The sequence below is a fragment of the Salvelinus alpinus genome, unplaced genomic scaffold, assembly GCF_045679555.1.
Source record: "Salvelinus alpinus unplaced genomic scaffold, SLU_Salpinus.1 scaffold_40, whole genome shotgun sequence".
Taxonomy (NCBI): Eukaryota; Metazoa; Chordata; class Actinopteri; order Salmoniformes; family Salmonidae; genus Salvelinus; species Salvelinus alpinus.
Window position 1 is genome coordinate 1,435,381 of NW_027255981.1, and position 16,008 is coordinate 1,451,388.

General features: G+C 41.5%; 1 protein-coding gene across 6 annotated transcripts in view; it reads right to left on the reverse strand.

The window, feature by feature from the left end:
* The window catches only part of LOC139567041 (serine/threonine-protein kinase MARK1-like), a 95,003-nt gene that overhangs the window by 14,455 nt on the left and 64,540 nt on the right, over positions 1 to 16,008 (reverse strand). For all 6 annotated transcript variants that reach the window (XM_071388475.1, XM_071388474.1, XM_071388472.1 and 3 more), the window contains 9 exons: positions 14,886 to 14,934; positions 10,433 to 10,498; positions 9,893 to 9,963; positions 7,644 to 7,700; positions 7,164 to 7,400; positions 1,687 to 1,806; positions 1,230 to 1,329; positions 880 to 992; positions 161 to 314 (listed from right to left, as the gene is read on the reverse strand). In XM_071388475.1, coding sequence (XP_071244576.1) covers positions 161 to 314; positions 880 to 992; positions 1,230 to 1,329; positions 1,687 to 1,806; positions 7,164 to 7,400; positions 7,644 to 7,700; positions 9,893 to 9,963; positions 10,433 to 10,498; positions 14,886 to 14,934 — 967 coding nt within the window. The remainder of the gene's footprint in view (positions 1 to 160; positions 315 to 879; positions 993 to 1,229; positions 1,330 to 1,686; positions 1,807 to 7,163; positions 7,401 to 7,643; positions 7,701 to 9,892; positions 9,964 to 10,432; positions 10,499 to 14,885; positions 14,935 to 16,008) is intronic.

A 16,008-nucleotide genomic window follows, 5' to 3' on the forward strand; every position in this document is an offset into this window, starting at 1 on the left:
TGCTTTATACTGGACACAGAGACATAAAAATGCCAAAATCCATAACTCCTTAAGCTACGATTAGCCAATATATTATAATAACTATATTTTCTGTAATAATGGTGATAAAACTCAAGTCTTGTGCCATGAGATTCAAGATGGTCGACAATGACGTCCTTACCATGGTCGCTGAAGCGCCGCTGCTTCTGGTTGGCCGATATGCTGCGTGTGACCTTGGAGTGGGCTGGCGATTGGCTGGAACTGTTGTTGGCCTCGCTGCTGGGCCGTGACCTTTGACACAGGTTGCTATTGGACAGCGACTCGCTCCCCTCAAACTGTCCAATGAAAGGAGGGGGGGGGGGGGCATTTGAAAAAACAAAAGAGTCATTGCACACATTATAACGTGGTGGTCATGTAGACTTAAAGGTAGACTGCAATATGACATCAGTGGGGCGAATTCCTGTTTATAGAAATCAACAAGAAAATTAGAACCTACCAAGACCGCCACTTTTGTCTCTTCCCATGCTTCAAGGGAGGGCGTAAATTGGGAATAGGAAATAATGGCAGTCTTGGTGGATTAGAATTTTGGTGTTGTTGATGTCTGGTAAGCAGGAAGTTGCCCGCTGTGTGTGATTATTTCACTGTCTAAAGTATAGCTTTAAAACACAGTTAAAACTATAATTTTGACCTCATGGACTGTCAGTCCTTGATCCATAGCTCCTAAAAACAGTGTGAGTGTGGTTACCCCTTCCCTCAGCTTTATAGCAAACCAAGTGGTGGAGCTGCCGTTTTGTGGTTTTCAAATAAAGGAATAAGTCTTAAATGTGCGTATCCATAGGATACATATGAATTGTTTGTTTGTGAAGTCTGCCATTGGTATGGCTATAGCCCATGTCTCACCTCGGCTGGTTTCCTGCCCAAAAGGAGGTAAGTGGCCATGGTCTCATCGTACTTCTGTCCCGTTAACGCATCTGTGATGTCCTCTTTGGGGAAGCCCATGGTTATCATCAGTTCTGTAGGGAGAGAGGAGGGAACATAACACAATGAATGAATGACATGAAAAGGGTAGTAATATAATTTGTGGTCTATTTCCAATGTAACACCTGAAGTTCCCTTAAGAATAATAACGTTATTGTATATTATTATTTTGATATTTTTCATAAAATATAACGTGTTACAAAACAGCCCATAAGTGAGGAAGGGAGAGAATCCAAATCGGACTATTATGATATTGGGCGTGTGTGACTGACCTATCCGTTTGGTGTCGTTCCAGTCGGGTTCCGGTTCCTGATGAGGCTTCAGCTCCTCCTCCTCATGGCCCACGTTCATCCAGCGGTCTCTCATGATTTGCTGAGGGGCAGACAGACAGTTAGATGGACCAATGGACAGACAGAGACAAAGAGGACTAAACAGCTTCAGCATAGTGAAAAACATGATACTTTGTACATCTGTATGCTCAAGTTGGATTGAGTAAGACGTAGAAGAAGAAAAACTCTGCGCAACACATCAAAGTGTTCCAGCGGCTAGAAGCCATCGGTTTAACATTTCTTTAGTTCCATGAAAACAAGCTCGAGATTTATTTTATCTACATGTCTGTATGAGCACGCACATGTGGTATGTGTCTGAGTCTATAAGCCTGTGTCCATGCATGTGTGCGCGACAGTACATTCGCGCATGTGTCAGTGTGTGTTGCTCGCACTCTCTTACCTCCAGGCTGCTCCGTTTGCCAGGGTTGAGCACCAACAGTTTCTTCAGCAGGTTTTCACAGTCTGTAGACATGTAGAAAGGAATACGATACTTCCCTCTCAGCACTCGCTCTCTCAGCTCCTATGGAGGGATATAGAGAGTAGAGGTTTTGGGTTAGTCTCTAGACATGTAGAAAGGAATACGATACTTCCCTCTCAGCATTCTCTCTCAGCTCCTATGGAGGGATATAGAGAGTAGAGGTTTTGGGTAAGTCTCTAGACATGTAGAAAGGAATACGATACTTCCCTCTCAGCACTCGCTCTCTCAGCTCCTATGGAAGGATATAGAGAGTAGAGGTTTTGGGTAAGTCTCTAGACATGTAGAAAGGAATACGATACTTCCCTCTTAGCATTCTCTCTCAGCTCCTATGGAAGGATATAGAGAGTAGAGGTTTTGGGTAAGTCTCTAGACATGTAGAAAGGAATACGATACTTCCCTCTTAGCATTCTCTCTCAGCTCCTATGGAAGGATATAGAGAGTAGAGGTTTTGGGTAAGTCTCTAGACATGTAGAAAGGAATACGATACTTCCCTCTCAGCACTCGCTCTCTCAGCTCCTATGGAGGGATATAGAGAGTAGAGGTTTTGGGTAAGTCTCTAGACATGTAGAAAGGAATACGATACTTCCCTCTCAGCACTCGCTCTCTCAGCTCCTATGGAGGGATATAGAGAGTAGAGGTTTTGGGTAAGTCTCTAGACATGTAGAAAGGAATACGATACTTCCCTCTTAGCATTCTCTCTCAGCTCCTATGGAGGGATATAGAGAGTAGAGGTTTTGGGTAAGTCTCTAGACATGTAGAAAGGAATACGATACTTCCCTCTTAGCATTCTCTCTCAGCTCCTATGGAGGGATATAGAGAGTAGAGGTTTTGGGTTAGTCTCTAGACATGTAGAAAGGAATACGATACTTCTCTCTTAGCATTCTCTCTCAGCTCCTACACAGGACAATTAACAATAACAGTGGATGAGACTTTTTGGCCAAAGGAAGAGAAAGACTACCACGCAACACTTTATTTGGCATGTTAAATATGTAATTGGACCATGTCAAATAGTGTGACCAAAAACAGTGTTTTGTTTTGCAGTACTGTAAAGATGGTGACAAAACAATACACATTTACAATAGGCCTATATCTAAAAATTCATACAGCCAAATGAGAGATAGATAGTGATATCACTATCTATACACTGAACAAAAATATAAAACACCATTTCAAAGATTTTACTGAGTTGCAGTTCATATGAGGAAATCAGTCAACTGAAATAAATGTATTAGGCCCTAATCTATGGATTTCACATGACTGGGAATACAGATATGCATCTGTTGGTCACAGAAACCCCCCCCAAAAAATGGGCCGCAGGATCTCGTCACGGTATTTCTTTAGCATTCAAATTAGAGGTCGACCGATTATGATTTTTCAACACCGATGCCGATTATTGGAGGACCAAAAAAAGCCGATACCGATTAAATTGGCAGATTTTTATATATTTCTAATAATGACAATTACAACAATACTGAATGAACCCTTTAATTCTAACTTAATATAACATTAATATAATACATAAATAAAATCTATTTAGTCTCAAATAAATAATGAAACATGTTCAATTTGGTTTACATATTGCAAAAACACAGTGTGGAAAAGAAAGTAAAAGTGCAATATGTGCCATGTAAAAAAGCTCAAGTTTAAGTTCCTTGCTCAGAACATGAGAACATATGAAAGCTGGTGGTTCAATATTCCCAGTTAAGAAGTTTTAGGTTGTAGTTATTATAGGAATTATGACGCGTTGACTATTTCTCTCTATACCATTTGTATTTCATATACCTTTGACTATTGGATGTTCTTATAGGCACTTTAGTATTGCCAGCCTAATCTCAGGAGTTGATAGGCTTGAAGTCATAAACAGCGCTGTGTTTCAAGCATTGCGAAGAACTGCAAGCAAACGCAGGAAAGTGCAGTTTGAATGAATGCTTACGAGCCTGCTGCTGCCTACCACCGCTCAGACAGACTGCTCTATCAAATCATAGACTTAATTATAATAAACACGCAGAAATACGAGCCTTTGGTCATTAATATGATCAAATCCGGAAACTATCATTTCGAAAAACAAAACGTTTATTCTTTCAGTGAAATACGGAACCGTTACGTATTTTGTCAAACGGGTGGCAACCCTAAGTCTAAATATTGTGGTTACATTGCACAACCTTCAATGTTGTCATAATTATGTACAATTCTGGCAAATTAATTACGGTCTTTGTTAGGAAGAAACACAGTTCGCAACAAGCCAGGCTGCTTAAACTGTTACATATACCCTGACTCTGCTTGCACTGAACGCAAGAGAAGTGACACTGTTGACCTTACAGTGAAATGCTTACTCACAAGCCCTGAAACCAACAATGCCATTTTAAGAAAATGTATTTTTGGAGCTTTTGTTCATCGTTGTGTACTGATACTGCTCAAGAAGCAAATGAGAAAGTGAATTGCGGCTGAGGTAAATTTCTCAAAGGTAAGCCAAATCACACAACAAAAAGTGTCCGGACCCTTCTATAACATGCCATTTACACCAAAAATAGAGATTCACTTCAGAAATTGGAACATTCTCCCTTAAGTAACTTTGTTTTTTTGTAACCATTCCAAATGTAACATATCATACTAATTTCAGTGTCCTTGATTTACATTTAGTATGTTGCTTCTAATCTATGAGACCAAACTGGCACACAGCAAGTCGCGTAACCAAGCAATGATTCTGATGACCTGGTGCAGCGTGTGGAGCCCCCTGACTATGTTTTACTTGTGTATGGCGATTTAGGATTTTCTGTGTACACACTGAAAAGTAATTTGACACTGTGTTGATCAGTCAGCACACATTTGGTTATAAATGTAAAGACGGCAGGAGAGGGAGTTCATGCCAGAGCTGGAATGTATTCAACACGTGTTTGAAACAGCGATGCTGTTAACCATCAGTTGTGCTTTCCAAGGCTATCTGTACATGCGCGTTTGAGGTTCAACCATATATTATATGCGGTTCAACATAGCTAACTTACTGTTTCTTAACAAAGCAAATTGCTTTCTCTCTTATGGTTTGTGTTGTGGTCTTGGTTGTTCTTAGTCGAGGAAATGTAGCATAGCTAACTGCAGTGTTTGTCATGTCTGAAATCTGGCTACCTCGTCTTAACGTTACCGTAGCTCGGTCTGTACAATGCAAACGAAAGTGATTAGTTTGGCAGTTTCCCAAAGTAACATTAACTAACTACGTATATTTTGCGTAAGAAAGTATGATATATCGTGGTGCATGATCTGGCCATCAACATTAGCCAACGTTACAGTCTTTGGGTGGCTTAAGTTACTTAGCTAGTTAAAGTTAAATTGGCTTTCATAGCAGCCAAGGACGTTCGCTAGTTTATTTTAGCATATTTGTTTGTGCTCCGATTACACGCAAGTGTCTAGATCAGCAGTTAAACTTCCTGACGCACGGATCCCTTTAGCGGGATCATTTTCATCAACAACCGCTGAATTGCAGAGCGCCAAATTCAAAACAAATTGCTAAAAATATTTATATTCATGAAATCACAAGTGCAATATAGCAAAACACAGCTTAGCTTGTTGTTAATCCACCTGTCGTGTCAGATTTTGAAAATATGCTTTACAGCGAAAGCAATCCAAGCGTTTGTGTGAGTTTATCAATCACTAGACAAAACATTACAAACACCTAGCAGCAGTGTAAATTGGTCACGAAAGTCAGAAAAGCAATAAAATGAATCGCTTACCTTTGATGATCTTCAGATGTTTGCACTCACGAGACTCCCAGTTACACAATAAATGTTCCTTTTGTTCGATAAAGATTATTTTTATATCAAAAAACCTCCATTTGTTTGGCGCGTTATGTTCAGTATTCCACAGCCTTAGGCAGGTCATCAAGGGTTGACGAAAATTCCAAATAGTATCCGTAAAGTTCGTAGAAACATGTCAAACGTTTTTAATAATCAATCCTCAGGTTGTTTTTAACATAAATAATCAATAATATTTCAACCGGACGGTAAACTATTCAATAACAGAGATAAAGAAAATGTTGAGCTACAACTTTCACGCGCATTAACTAATGGAAGGACATTCAGCTATCCACTGACGCGATTTGATAAATCTCGCTAATTTTTCAGAAAAAAAGCTTGAAACTATGTCTAAAGACTGTTCACACCCTGAGGAAGCCATAGGAAAGGGAATCTGGTTGATATCCCTTTAAATGGGCGAAAGGCAGGCAATGGAACAGTGATTTTTCAAAATAAGAGTCACTTCCGGGTTGGATTTCCTCAGGTTTTCGCCTGCAAAATCAGTTCTGTTATACTCACAGACAATATTTTGACCGTTTTTGAAACTTTAGAGTGTTTTCTATCCTACTCTGTCAATTATATGCATATTCACGCATCTGGACCTGAGAAATAGGCAGCTTACATTGGGAACGTTATTTTTCCAAACATAAAACATTCTGCCCCCTAGCTTCAAAAGGTTTTAACACGTTGACTATGTGAAAAACCTTACTTGGCTAAATATAGTTAGCTAGCTTTCCTCGCTTTTTGGTTAGCTACCTAGCCAGCGTTAGCTCTCGTCTAACGTTACATTAGATAGCGAGCTACCTACCTAGCTAATCAAAACTACATTCATTGGCCAGCTACCTTTATTTGCCTGTCCATTAGCTAGCTATCTTTCAGCTGACAGGTGTTAGCTGGCTTCAGAAGCTAGCTGCTGGACTTTGTACAAGCAAGCTAATGTTTGCTAGTTAGCTTCCTAGCTAACCAAAATATCTGTTTGCATTTATTGATTAACCTCAGCTTGAATACCCCCATATAGCTAGCTATATACAGTAGCCTAGGTTTGTTCGCATACACTTATGACTGGCAGCATGGTGCAAGCAGCTGTGTTGTTGCCGAGCAACCGACCCAGTGTTATTACTCGAAGTTTGGGCAAAAAGAAAAATGTTAACATTGTCAGAAATGCTACAAAAAGGTAGCACATCGTTGTTTCTTAAAGGACGGAAATGTGCACGTGAGTGATAAATTATACATTTAATAAAATAATGTTTTTAAAAAGCATTTAAGTCCAATGGTCACTTTATGGACGCTATAGTCTCGTTTTAATCTGACGTCCAGAATATGAGCTAGGTAGGCACAACAAATATTCCTATAACTCAATTGCTAATGACCCTGTTAAAAAAAAAATCTAAAAAATACACCATTACGGACGGCTCATGGCGAAAGAGGCGGGGAGTGTGTTGTGTACCTCCAATAAAGTAGATTTGCTCATTTTTAATCGAGATTGGTGTCATATTGGAATTTAACACTGAGCTTCAACCAATACCTATAACATTATGACCCATAGGTTCCGTACAGAATTTCCCCCAAAATCCACACACACACACATATACAACCACCCCCCACCAAACACACCTTTAGATTCTGTCCATCAAAGGGCAGTGAGCCGCTGACAAGTGTGTACAGTATGACCCCCAGGCTCCAGACGTCCACCTCGGGCCCGTCATACTTCTTCCCCTGGAACAGCTCTGGGGCAGCGTAGGGCGGGGAGCCGCAGAACGTGTCCAGCTTACTGCCTAGGGTAAACTCGTTGCTAAAGCCGAAGTCTGCAATCTTGATGTTCATGTCTGCGTCCAGGAGTAGGTTCTCAGCCTGATTTGAGATTGGAAGAGGGGGAGAGTGGGGTGAGTATCTGTATACGAGAGACACAGCAGACAGAAAGACAGATATACATTGATCGAGAGAGAGTCCGAGTGTCTGTCTCTCAATCTGTATCGATCAATGTCTACTCAGACACACTCAGACAGTGAGTCACAGACAGACACATGTGTGTGTGTGACCCTTGATGGCACAAAGTTCCAATGCTACAGCAGCATGTATGGTATTGGTTTTCACCTTCAGATCCCTGTGGACGATCCTCTTCTGATGGCAATACTGCACTGCAGAGACAATCTGAAAGAGAGAAAATTCTGTTGGATTGTTTTTCAATCCATTCCTAGGGGTCTCTCTCAGGCTGTACATTTCTACCCCAGCATTAACACACTTGATTTAACTAAATCAACAAATTACCAAGCTAAGCGAACAAATCTCAAAGGTAGATTTAGCCGCTACGCTATCGCGACGGCTAATGAATCTCTACAGCTAGTCAGCATTAGCCGCTAAGCTATGCTACAAATTAATTAGTCCACATTCCTAGCAGAGTTTGGATTGCATTAGCCTCCTTGCAATAAGGCTAATCAAATCTCTGTCAGATATAGGGTACTCTGTTTGAATGCTACATAGATAAGTCATCCTCCCTCCCTCGGGGTATGCTAACGCTACATCAATTCTGACAAGACTGGGTAGGACAACACTAAAATTAAGTGGACGCCACACATTTTCCAGGGCCGAATTCATAAAGTATCTCCAGAGTAGGAGTGCTGACCTAGGATCAGGTCCCCTCTGTCCATATTATCTCATTATGATCTAAAAAAGCAGATCCTAGATCAGCAGTCCTATTCTGAGACACATAATATGGGCACTGATCTGTTAGCTTAGGTTAACAGATTTTACCTGTGCGAAAAATGGATTACCCCTCTACAGTTCTTAATCGTAGCCTATCACCCAAGTTTGGTAGCTATGCTGCTGGAGGCACTTTCTGACCACGGGCATGGTCGTTCATGCGGTGGTTACAATATAGGTTATCACTGATAAATATTACCATAAAAAGTAAACGAGTTGGGTACAGCGAAAGACAGCATTTTTTTTTTTACATGCAAATCGTATTGGATACAGTGTTTGATTATTTAAATATCAGCCTCATTTTAACTTCAGAGTTGCTTTTTTCTTTGAGGGCTAAATCGGGGACATTTCCAGGGACAGGCCACCAGAATCTGGGGCTGTCCCGGAAACTGGGGACGTCTGGTCACCTTACAGTTAACTCAAAGGAGAGATAAAGGAAGGTTGCAAAGAAAAGGTTAGACATTTGCCACATTCCAAATGAACAGTTTAGACTTTTTGTGCAATTCTATATTGACTCCTAGGTAGATCTGAAAGGACTGGATAGGGGTCAGCAATATAGTAATAGATTGACCTTGCGCTCAATTGTTTGCCATGTTCCTTACACCTATCCAATTGCTTCAGATCTACAAATGTGGTGGGTAGTGAATATGGGCTAGGGGTTGTTTCTGGACAGGGCCATTGACCAACACAAACCTTATATACTTGGGAGAGACACTTCATAAAAGGATTCTGCTATGCTTAAGGACTACCACTAGAGTCCAGGGGAAAGGCCCAGGACCTGTTTCTAGACGGGGCCATTGACTAACCTTATATACTTAAGGGGAATCCGAGCTTCCGCTGAAGTCAAAATTTTCACTTAGTCACGCAAGGATGCTGCGATGCCAAAACACCACCACTAGAGGTCAGTGTGGGTTGACAGACAGAAGTACACTAGGGGAGTAATAAAGTGCTTCTTTAATGATGTTCTGTATTTCTGCTTGGTGAATCAGCACGAGGTCTGTTCGTGCTGAGTAACAGATATGGGAATTTCATGAGCACACACACGCACTTTACTGAGATGTTATCAACTCACACACTGCCTGGCTTGTAGAATACACACAAACTGTAAGATACGTGCCCGACCTCGCCTGTAGGACTCAAAGTGGCATGACACACAACCTAATAGACAGCCGGCGCCGATGACATGGACGCCGATTAAGGCAGCCCCCCGCACCTCTCTGATTCAGAGGGGTTGGGTTAAAATGTGGAAGACACATTTCAGTTGAATGCATTCAGTTGTACAACTGACTAGCTACCCCCCCCCTTTTCCTGTAGAACATGAACATACATGCAGTCATACACGCGCTGTCTGTTCCCAGGAGGTCATTAGCTCATCTATGTATTCGGAGCACGGACCCGTCTCCTGCAGTGCCTCTCTCTCCTTTCCTCCCTCCCCACTGGAGATTGATGACAGAGGATATGTCTGGTGACATCGCTGCACCTCTTCACACAGCGGTTTTCAGCAGTGTGTGTGCGCACGCACGCGCTTGTATCGCTATACTCTGTGTGTAAGTGTGTGTTTGCTTGCTTGCGGGAGTGTGTGCGTGTGTGTGTGAGTCTGCAGTTGTGTGTGACCGAGTGTGTGTGTGTTAGCAGTAACTCACCTGGCGAAACTTGGCCCGAGCCTCCTTTTCCTTCATTCTTCCATGTGCAACTAAGTAGTCAAATACCTCACCTGGACAGGGCGAGAGAAAGAAAGAGCGAGGTCTGGCGTGAGGGAGGAAACGCATCCACTGCAAACCAAAAAGCTTCGGCAGCTCCAGTCCTGGAGAGCCGCAGGTGTGCAGGCTTTTGTTCCAGCCCAACTCTAACACACCTGATTCAAGTCATCAGCTAATTACAATCTTCAGTTTGTACCAGAATAATATGAATAATTTGGCGTCTTAGCTGATGAAGAATAAAAGCCTGCACACAATGCGGATCTCCAATAGCTGGGAGTTGTCTGCCAATGTGCTAGTACAGTTACTCTTTAAGGTGCACACAAAATATACAAATGGTCTCAAAAGAAAGAGAGTGTGCTTAATGAACCGGGAAAAGACAATTATGGTCAAAACATTTGTCACTTGCCCGATAAAATACGTGGGGGGAAGCAGTATAGTTAAGACAGTCATTTTAGATTCAATCATTATTTTGTTCATACTCACCACCACTTGCGTACTCCATTATCAAATAAAGTGTCTTCTCAGTCTCAATGACTTCAAACAATTTAACTGGAGAGAAAAGGAGAGAAATGGTGGATGAGTGAGGAAAACCAATGAGGACAACACATCCTGTCAACTACTAGCTGACAGACGAAAAGGGTGCATCTATACTGAACAAAAATATAAAACGCAACATGCAACAATTTCAAAGATTTTACTGAGTTACAGTTCAGACAAGGAAATCAGTCAATTTAAATGAATTAATTAGGCCTTTATCTATGGATTTCACATGACTTGGCAGGGATGCACACACTCGGCCATGGGTTGGCCTTGGAGGGCATAGGTCCACCCACTGGGGAGCCAGAACCAGCCAATCAGAATGTGTTTTTATAACAAAAGGGCTTCATTACAGACCGAAATACTCCTGCAGGTGAAGAAGCCATATGTGGAGGTACTGTAAAATGACGTTGGAGGCAGCTTATGGTAGAGAAATTAACATTAAATTCTCTGGCAACAGCTCTGGTAGACAGTCCTGCAGTCAGCATGCCAATTGCACGCTCCCTCAAAACTTGAGACATCTGTGGTATTGTGTGACAAAACTATACATTTTAAAGTGGCCTTATGGTCCCCAGCACAAGGTGCACCTGTGTAATGATCGTGATGTTTAATCAGCTTCTTGATATGCCACAATGCCACAGCTGTCAGGTGGATGGATTATCTTGGCAAAGGAGAAATGCTCACTAACAGGGCTGTAAAACGATTTGTGCGCAACATTTGAGAGAAATAAGCTTTTTGTGTGTATGAAAAAAAAACAAAGCCATGTATTGCACAAAGAAAGTGATTCATTTCTCATTGCTCTGATGCATAAAGGCTCTTTCAAACGCGCACACACACACACACACACACACACGTGGGGGGTATGATGTGTGTGCGCGCGCTTTTGACTCACGTCACAGACAAATACATTTACCAATGAACTACAACTTAACCACACCAACCCCTTCCATCTAGCCATCTCCTCCTAGGACACCCCCCGCCCCACACACATGTAGACACATACAGCTGCCTGACAATGTGGAGACTAGAGGTCGACCGATTATGATTTTTCAACGGCGATACCGATTATTGGAGGACCAAAAAAGCCGATACCGATTAATCGGCCGATTTATATATATATATTTATATATTTGTAATAATGACAATTACAACAATACTGAATGAACACTTATTTTAACTTAATATAATAAATCAATAAAATCAATTTAGTCTCAAATAAATAATGAAACATGTTCAATTTGGTTTAAATAATGCAAAAACAAAGTGCTGGAGAAGAAAGTAAAAGTGCAATATGTGCCATGTAAAAAAGCTAACATTTAAGTTCCTTGCTCAGAACATAGTGGTTCCTTTTAACATGGTGGTTCCTTTTAACATGAGTCTTCAAAATTCCCAGGTAAGAAGTTTTAGGTTGTAGTTATTATAAGACTATTTCTCTCTATACCATTTGTATTTCATATACCTTTGACTATTGGATGTTCTTATAGGCACTTTAGTCTTGCCAGTGTAACAGTATAGCTTCCGTTACTCTCCTCGCCCCTACCTGGGCTCGAACCAGGGACACATCGACAACAGCCACCCTCGAAGCATCGTTACCCATCGCTCCACAAAAGCCGCGGCCCTTGCAGAGCAAGGGGAACAACTACTCCAAGTCTCAGAGCGAGTGACGTCACCGATCGAAACGCTATTAGCGCGCACCCCGCTAACTAGCTAGCCATTTCACATCGGTTGCACCAGCCTAATCTCGGGAGTTGATAGGCTTGAAGTCATAAACAGCTCAATGCTTGAAGCCCAGCAAAGAGCTGCTGGCAAATGTACGAAAGTGCTGTTTGAATGAATGCTTACGAGCCTGCTGCTGCCTACCACCTCAGTCAGACTGCTCTATCAAATCATAGAATTAATTATAACCTAATAACGCACAGAAATACGAGCTGTAGGTCATTATTATGGTCAAATCTGGAAACTATCATTTTGAAAACGAAACGTTTATTCTTTCAGTGAAATACGGAACCGTTCTGTATTTTATCTAACGGGTGGCATCCCTAAGTCTAAATATTGCAGTTACATTGCACAACCTTCAATGTTATGTCATAATTATGTACAATTCTGGCAAATTAATTACGGTCTTTGTTAGGAAGAAACGGTCTTCACACAGTTCGCAACGAGCCAGGAGGCCCAAACTGCTGCATATACCCTGACTGCTTGCACGGAACGCAAGAGAAGTGACACAATTTCCCTAGTTAAAAGAAATTCATGTTAGCAGGCAATATTAACTAAATATGCAGGTTTAAAAATATATACTTGTGTATTGATTTTAAAGAAAGGCATTGATGTTTAGGTACACATTGGTGCAACGACCTGTGCTTGTTTCGCGAATGCGCTTGTTAAATCATCACCCGTTTAGCGAAGTAGGCTGTGATTCGATGAGAAATTAACAGTCACCGCATCGATTATATGCAACGCAGAACAAGCTAGATAAACTAGTAATATCATCAACCACGTGTAGTTAACTAGTGATTATGTTAAAAGATTGATTTAATTTAATTTGTTAAAAGAAAGATTTAATGCTAGCTAGCAACTTACCTTGGTTTCTTGCTGCACTCGCGTAACAGGTAGTCACAGCCTGCCACGCAGTCTCCTCGTGGAGTGCAATGTAATCGGCGTCCAAAAATGCAGATTACCGATTGTTATGAAAACTTGAAATCGGCCCTAATTAATCGGCCATTACGATTAATCGGTCGACCTCTAGTGGAGACCAGCACGCTGAGTTTCAACATGTAAAGGAATGAAATGACCCCCTTCCTGTCACACTCATTTCATTACTCTGGGCATAGAACGGGAAAAGAGAAAGGTAGTAAGAGACTGACGGTTTGATCAGGGCTGGACTCAACTCAAATTGACCTGACTATGAAAATATAATGACGATGACTTAAATTGTCCATTGTCTTAAGGAAACAGATTTGTCTTAAGACAATAAGCCAGCTATGGAGAGCAAAGCCACCCTAATAATTGCCAGCCCTGCCCATCCACTCAACTAGCCTGGTCCCAGATCGGTTTGTGCTCTTACCAACTACATAGCTGTCATTGTCAAGCCACACGTTTGCCATAATGCGTGACAAAGAGCTGGCATGATCGCTAAAACAGACTGTCGCTCAGGCTACCACTCAACTACTGCTTCAACCCGTTCCCATCAGGTCAGGAGGTCAGATGCGATGAGATGATGCGATGATAGATGAGGATTAGTTCTAAAAATGGGATTCATCAGCCTAAATTGAACAACAATAAAAAAAAGTTCTGCAGACATTACCATGATTGGAAACATAACCCAAAAACAGAGAGACAGTACATGCCAGTTATGGCTGAAAGAAATTGTATCTGTTGGTGAATAATAGGTTGTAAAAAGCAACTTGGCGAGTCTGAGGTTTTTAAGTGACACTGGTTACCTTCAGATAAATCTCTGCCCTTGCCTTGAAGTGTGTGTGTGTGTGTGTGTGTGTGTGTGTGTGTGTGTGTGTGTGTATTGTGTAATCATTCCCAGGCCCAGGGTCTTAATGACGCCAACGCCCAGTCCAAATGATGTTTTATGGGAGCACTTCCGACCCCCCGCTGGCTAGCCGGAATGGGCCGGACCGGACCAGGAGCATCTCAAAGTCAACCGGAATGGGATCCGGTCGAAAACAAATCATACTAATAAGGGCTGCCGGCTCCCTTTTCGTCACTGCACAGCGACATCCCGGAATGCCGTTTCATCCTGGAATGCCGCTTCGCTTTCCATCAAGTTCTCTTGTTATTAGTTTGTTATTCTTTTTATTTAAAGTATCCTTTAACTAGCCTGGCAAAGTCCCATTGATAGAGTAAAATGTTTTACTCTGGACAAGAAGTAGCATAAAAACATTAATAGGAAGACAATGCATACATGTACTTATCCTAGGTCAAGTCTCCCGAGCTGGCGCAGCCGTCTAAGTCACTGCATCTCAGTGCTTGAGGTGTCACTACACACCCTGGTTCGATTCCAGGCTGTATCACAACCGGCCGTGATTGAGTCCCATGGGGCGGCGCACAATTGGGCCAGGGTCGTTAGGGTTTAGCCGGGGTAAGCCGTCATTGTAAATAAGAATTTCTTTGCCTAGTTAAATGAAAAAAAGGGAGTCTTTGGGTAATATAATATATATATTTTTTTTATAGATAGCTCTGTTCTCAAAACTGTCCACGTCACAGAGTATGGAAAGAAATGGATACAAATGAATTGGATGTTGTACAATAGGTTTTGAAAGAAGTCGCGTTAAGTGGTAGTAATATGGTAGTGTTCGGAGTAATACGGTACAATCTCGCTTGACACTGGCATTGCGTTTGAAAATAACTTGCATTGTGAGGATAGAATAGATGTGTTGGTTGGTCTTACCTATATTGGGGTGATTCAAGATCTTCATGATCCTGACTTCACGAAAGAGCTGTGAACAGAAGAGAGAAAGACACCATCTACAATCATAATCTCCTGCAATCAAACTCACTGTCAGGGATCATTCGTCATTTTCATCACGGAAATCAAGGAAACAAAATAACCAAGAACAAAATCAGTTTTGAAAGTGAAATAAGATAACTTTGTCTTCTTGCACAGAAGTTGGATTTGTATCTTGACTGGAGCATATTATTATTATCATCTCTTGATAATTGTTGGTACTGTGAGTGTTCAAGAGCTTCTTTGACATTTAAAAAAGCCCAACACAACAGGGCCACATTCAGATCATCGAGCAGTTGCAGTGTTTTTTTGGATGACAATGCAGCTGCATTGAACAGATGTTTCAGATGAACAACATGAGCATTTCAGGGTACACCACCAAGATTAAACATCTGTTGTAAATAGTTTCGGGCAGAGTTCCCCAACTGGCGGCTCGCCGGCAGAATTTGGGCCGCAGGTGATTTATATATTTGGCCACCCAAGTTCTTAGCAAAAAAAATAGAAAAAAGTTGCGTTATTATTGATGGACACAAAAGACAAAAAATAACACCAGCAAATCAGTTCTAAGTGATTTTAATTTTGGAAAATTGTTCCACAGAATTCCCACACATATTAGAGAGATACTGTATATGTGATCGTATACAAATGCAACCAAGGTTTGAAATGATTATATATCTGTTTGGGCTTCTTGCAGTCAATTTACAGTGTACAAATTCTTTGTAATTATGTTCCGGCCCCCTGACCATCCGCTCAAGAAAAAAATCGGCCTGTGGCTGAATCTAGTCGATGATCCCTGATTTAGGGTGTACATCACTAATCAAACTTCGGTTTAAAATCAAACTTCTGTCTAGGATCAAGACTTGGATGCTGCATTCTGGGAATTACCATTCAATGAGATTAAAGTGCACACCTCTGGCCATGTACTATACCAGACAGTCGATACCATTGCTGAGCAGCTGCTGTGACACACCTAATTGTAGAACCTCTGAACTGCCCCTTTTATTCCAACAATAAACAGAACAATAGTTGAATGTTACCCAACAAGTCCACATAGACATTTTCCAGA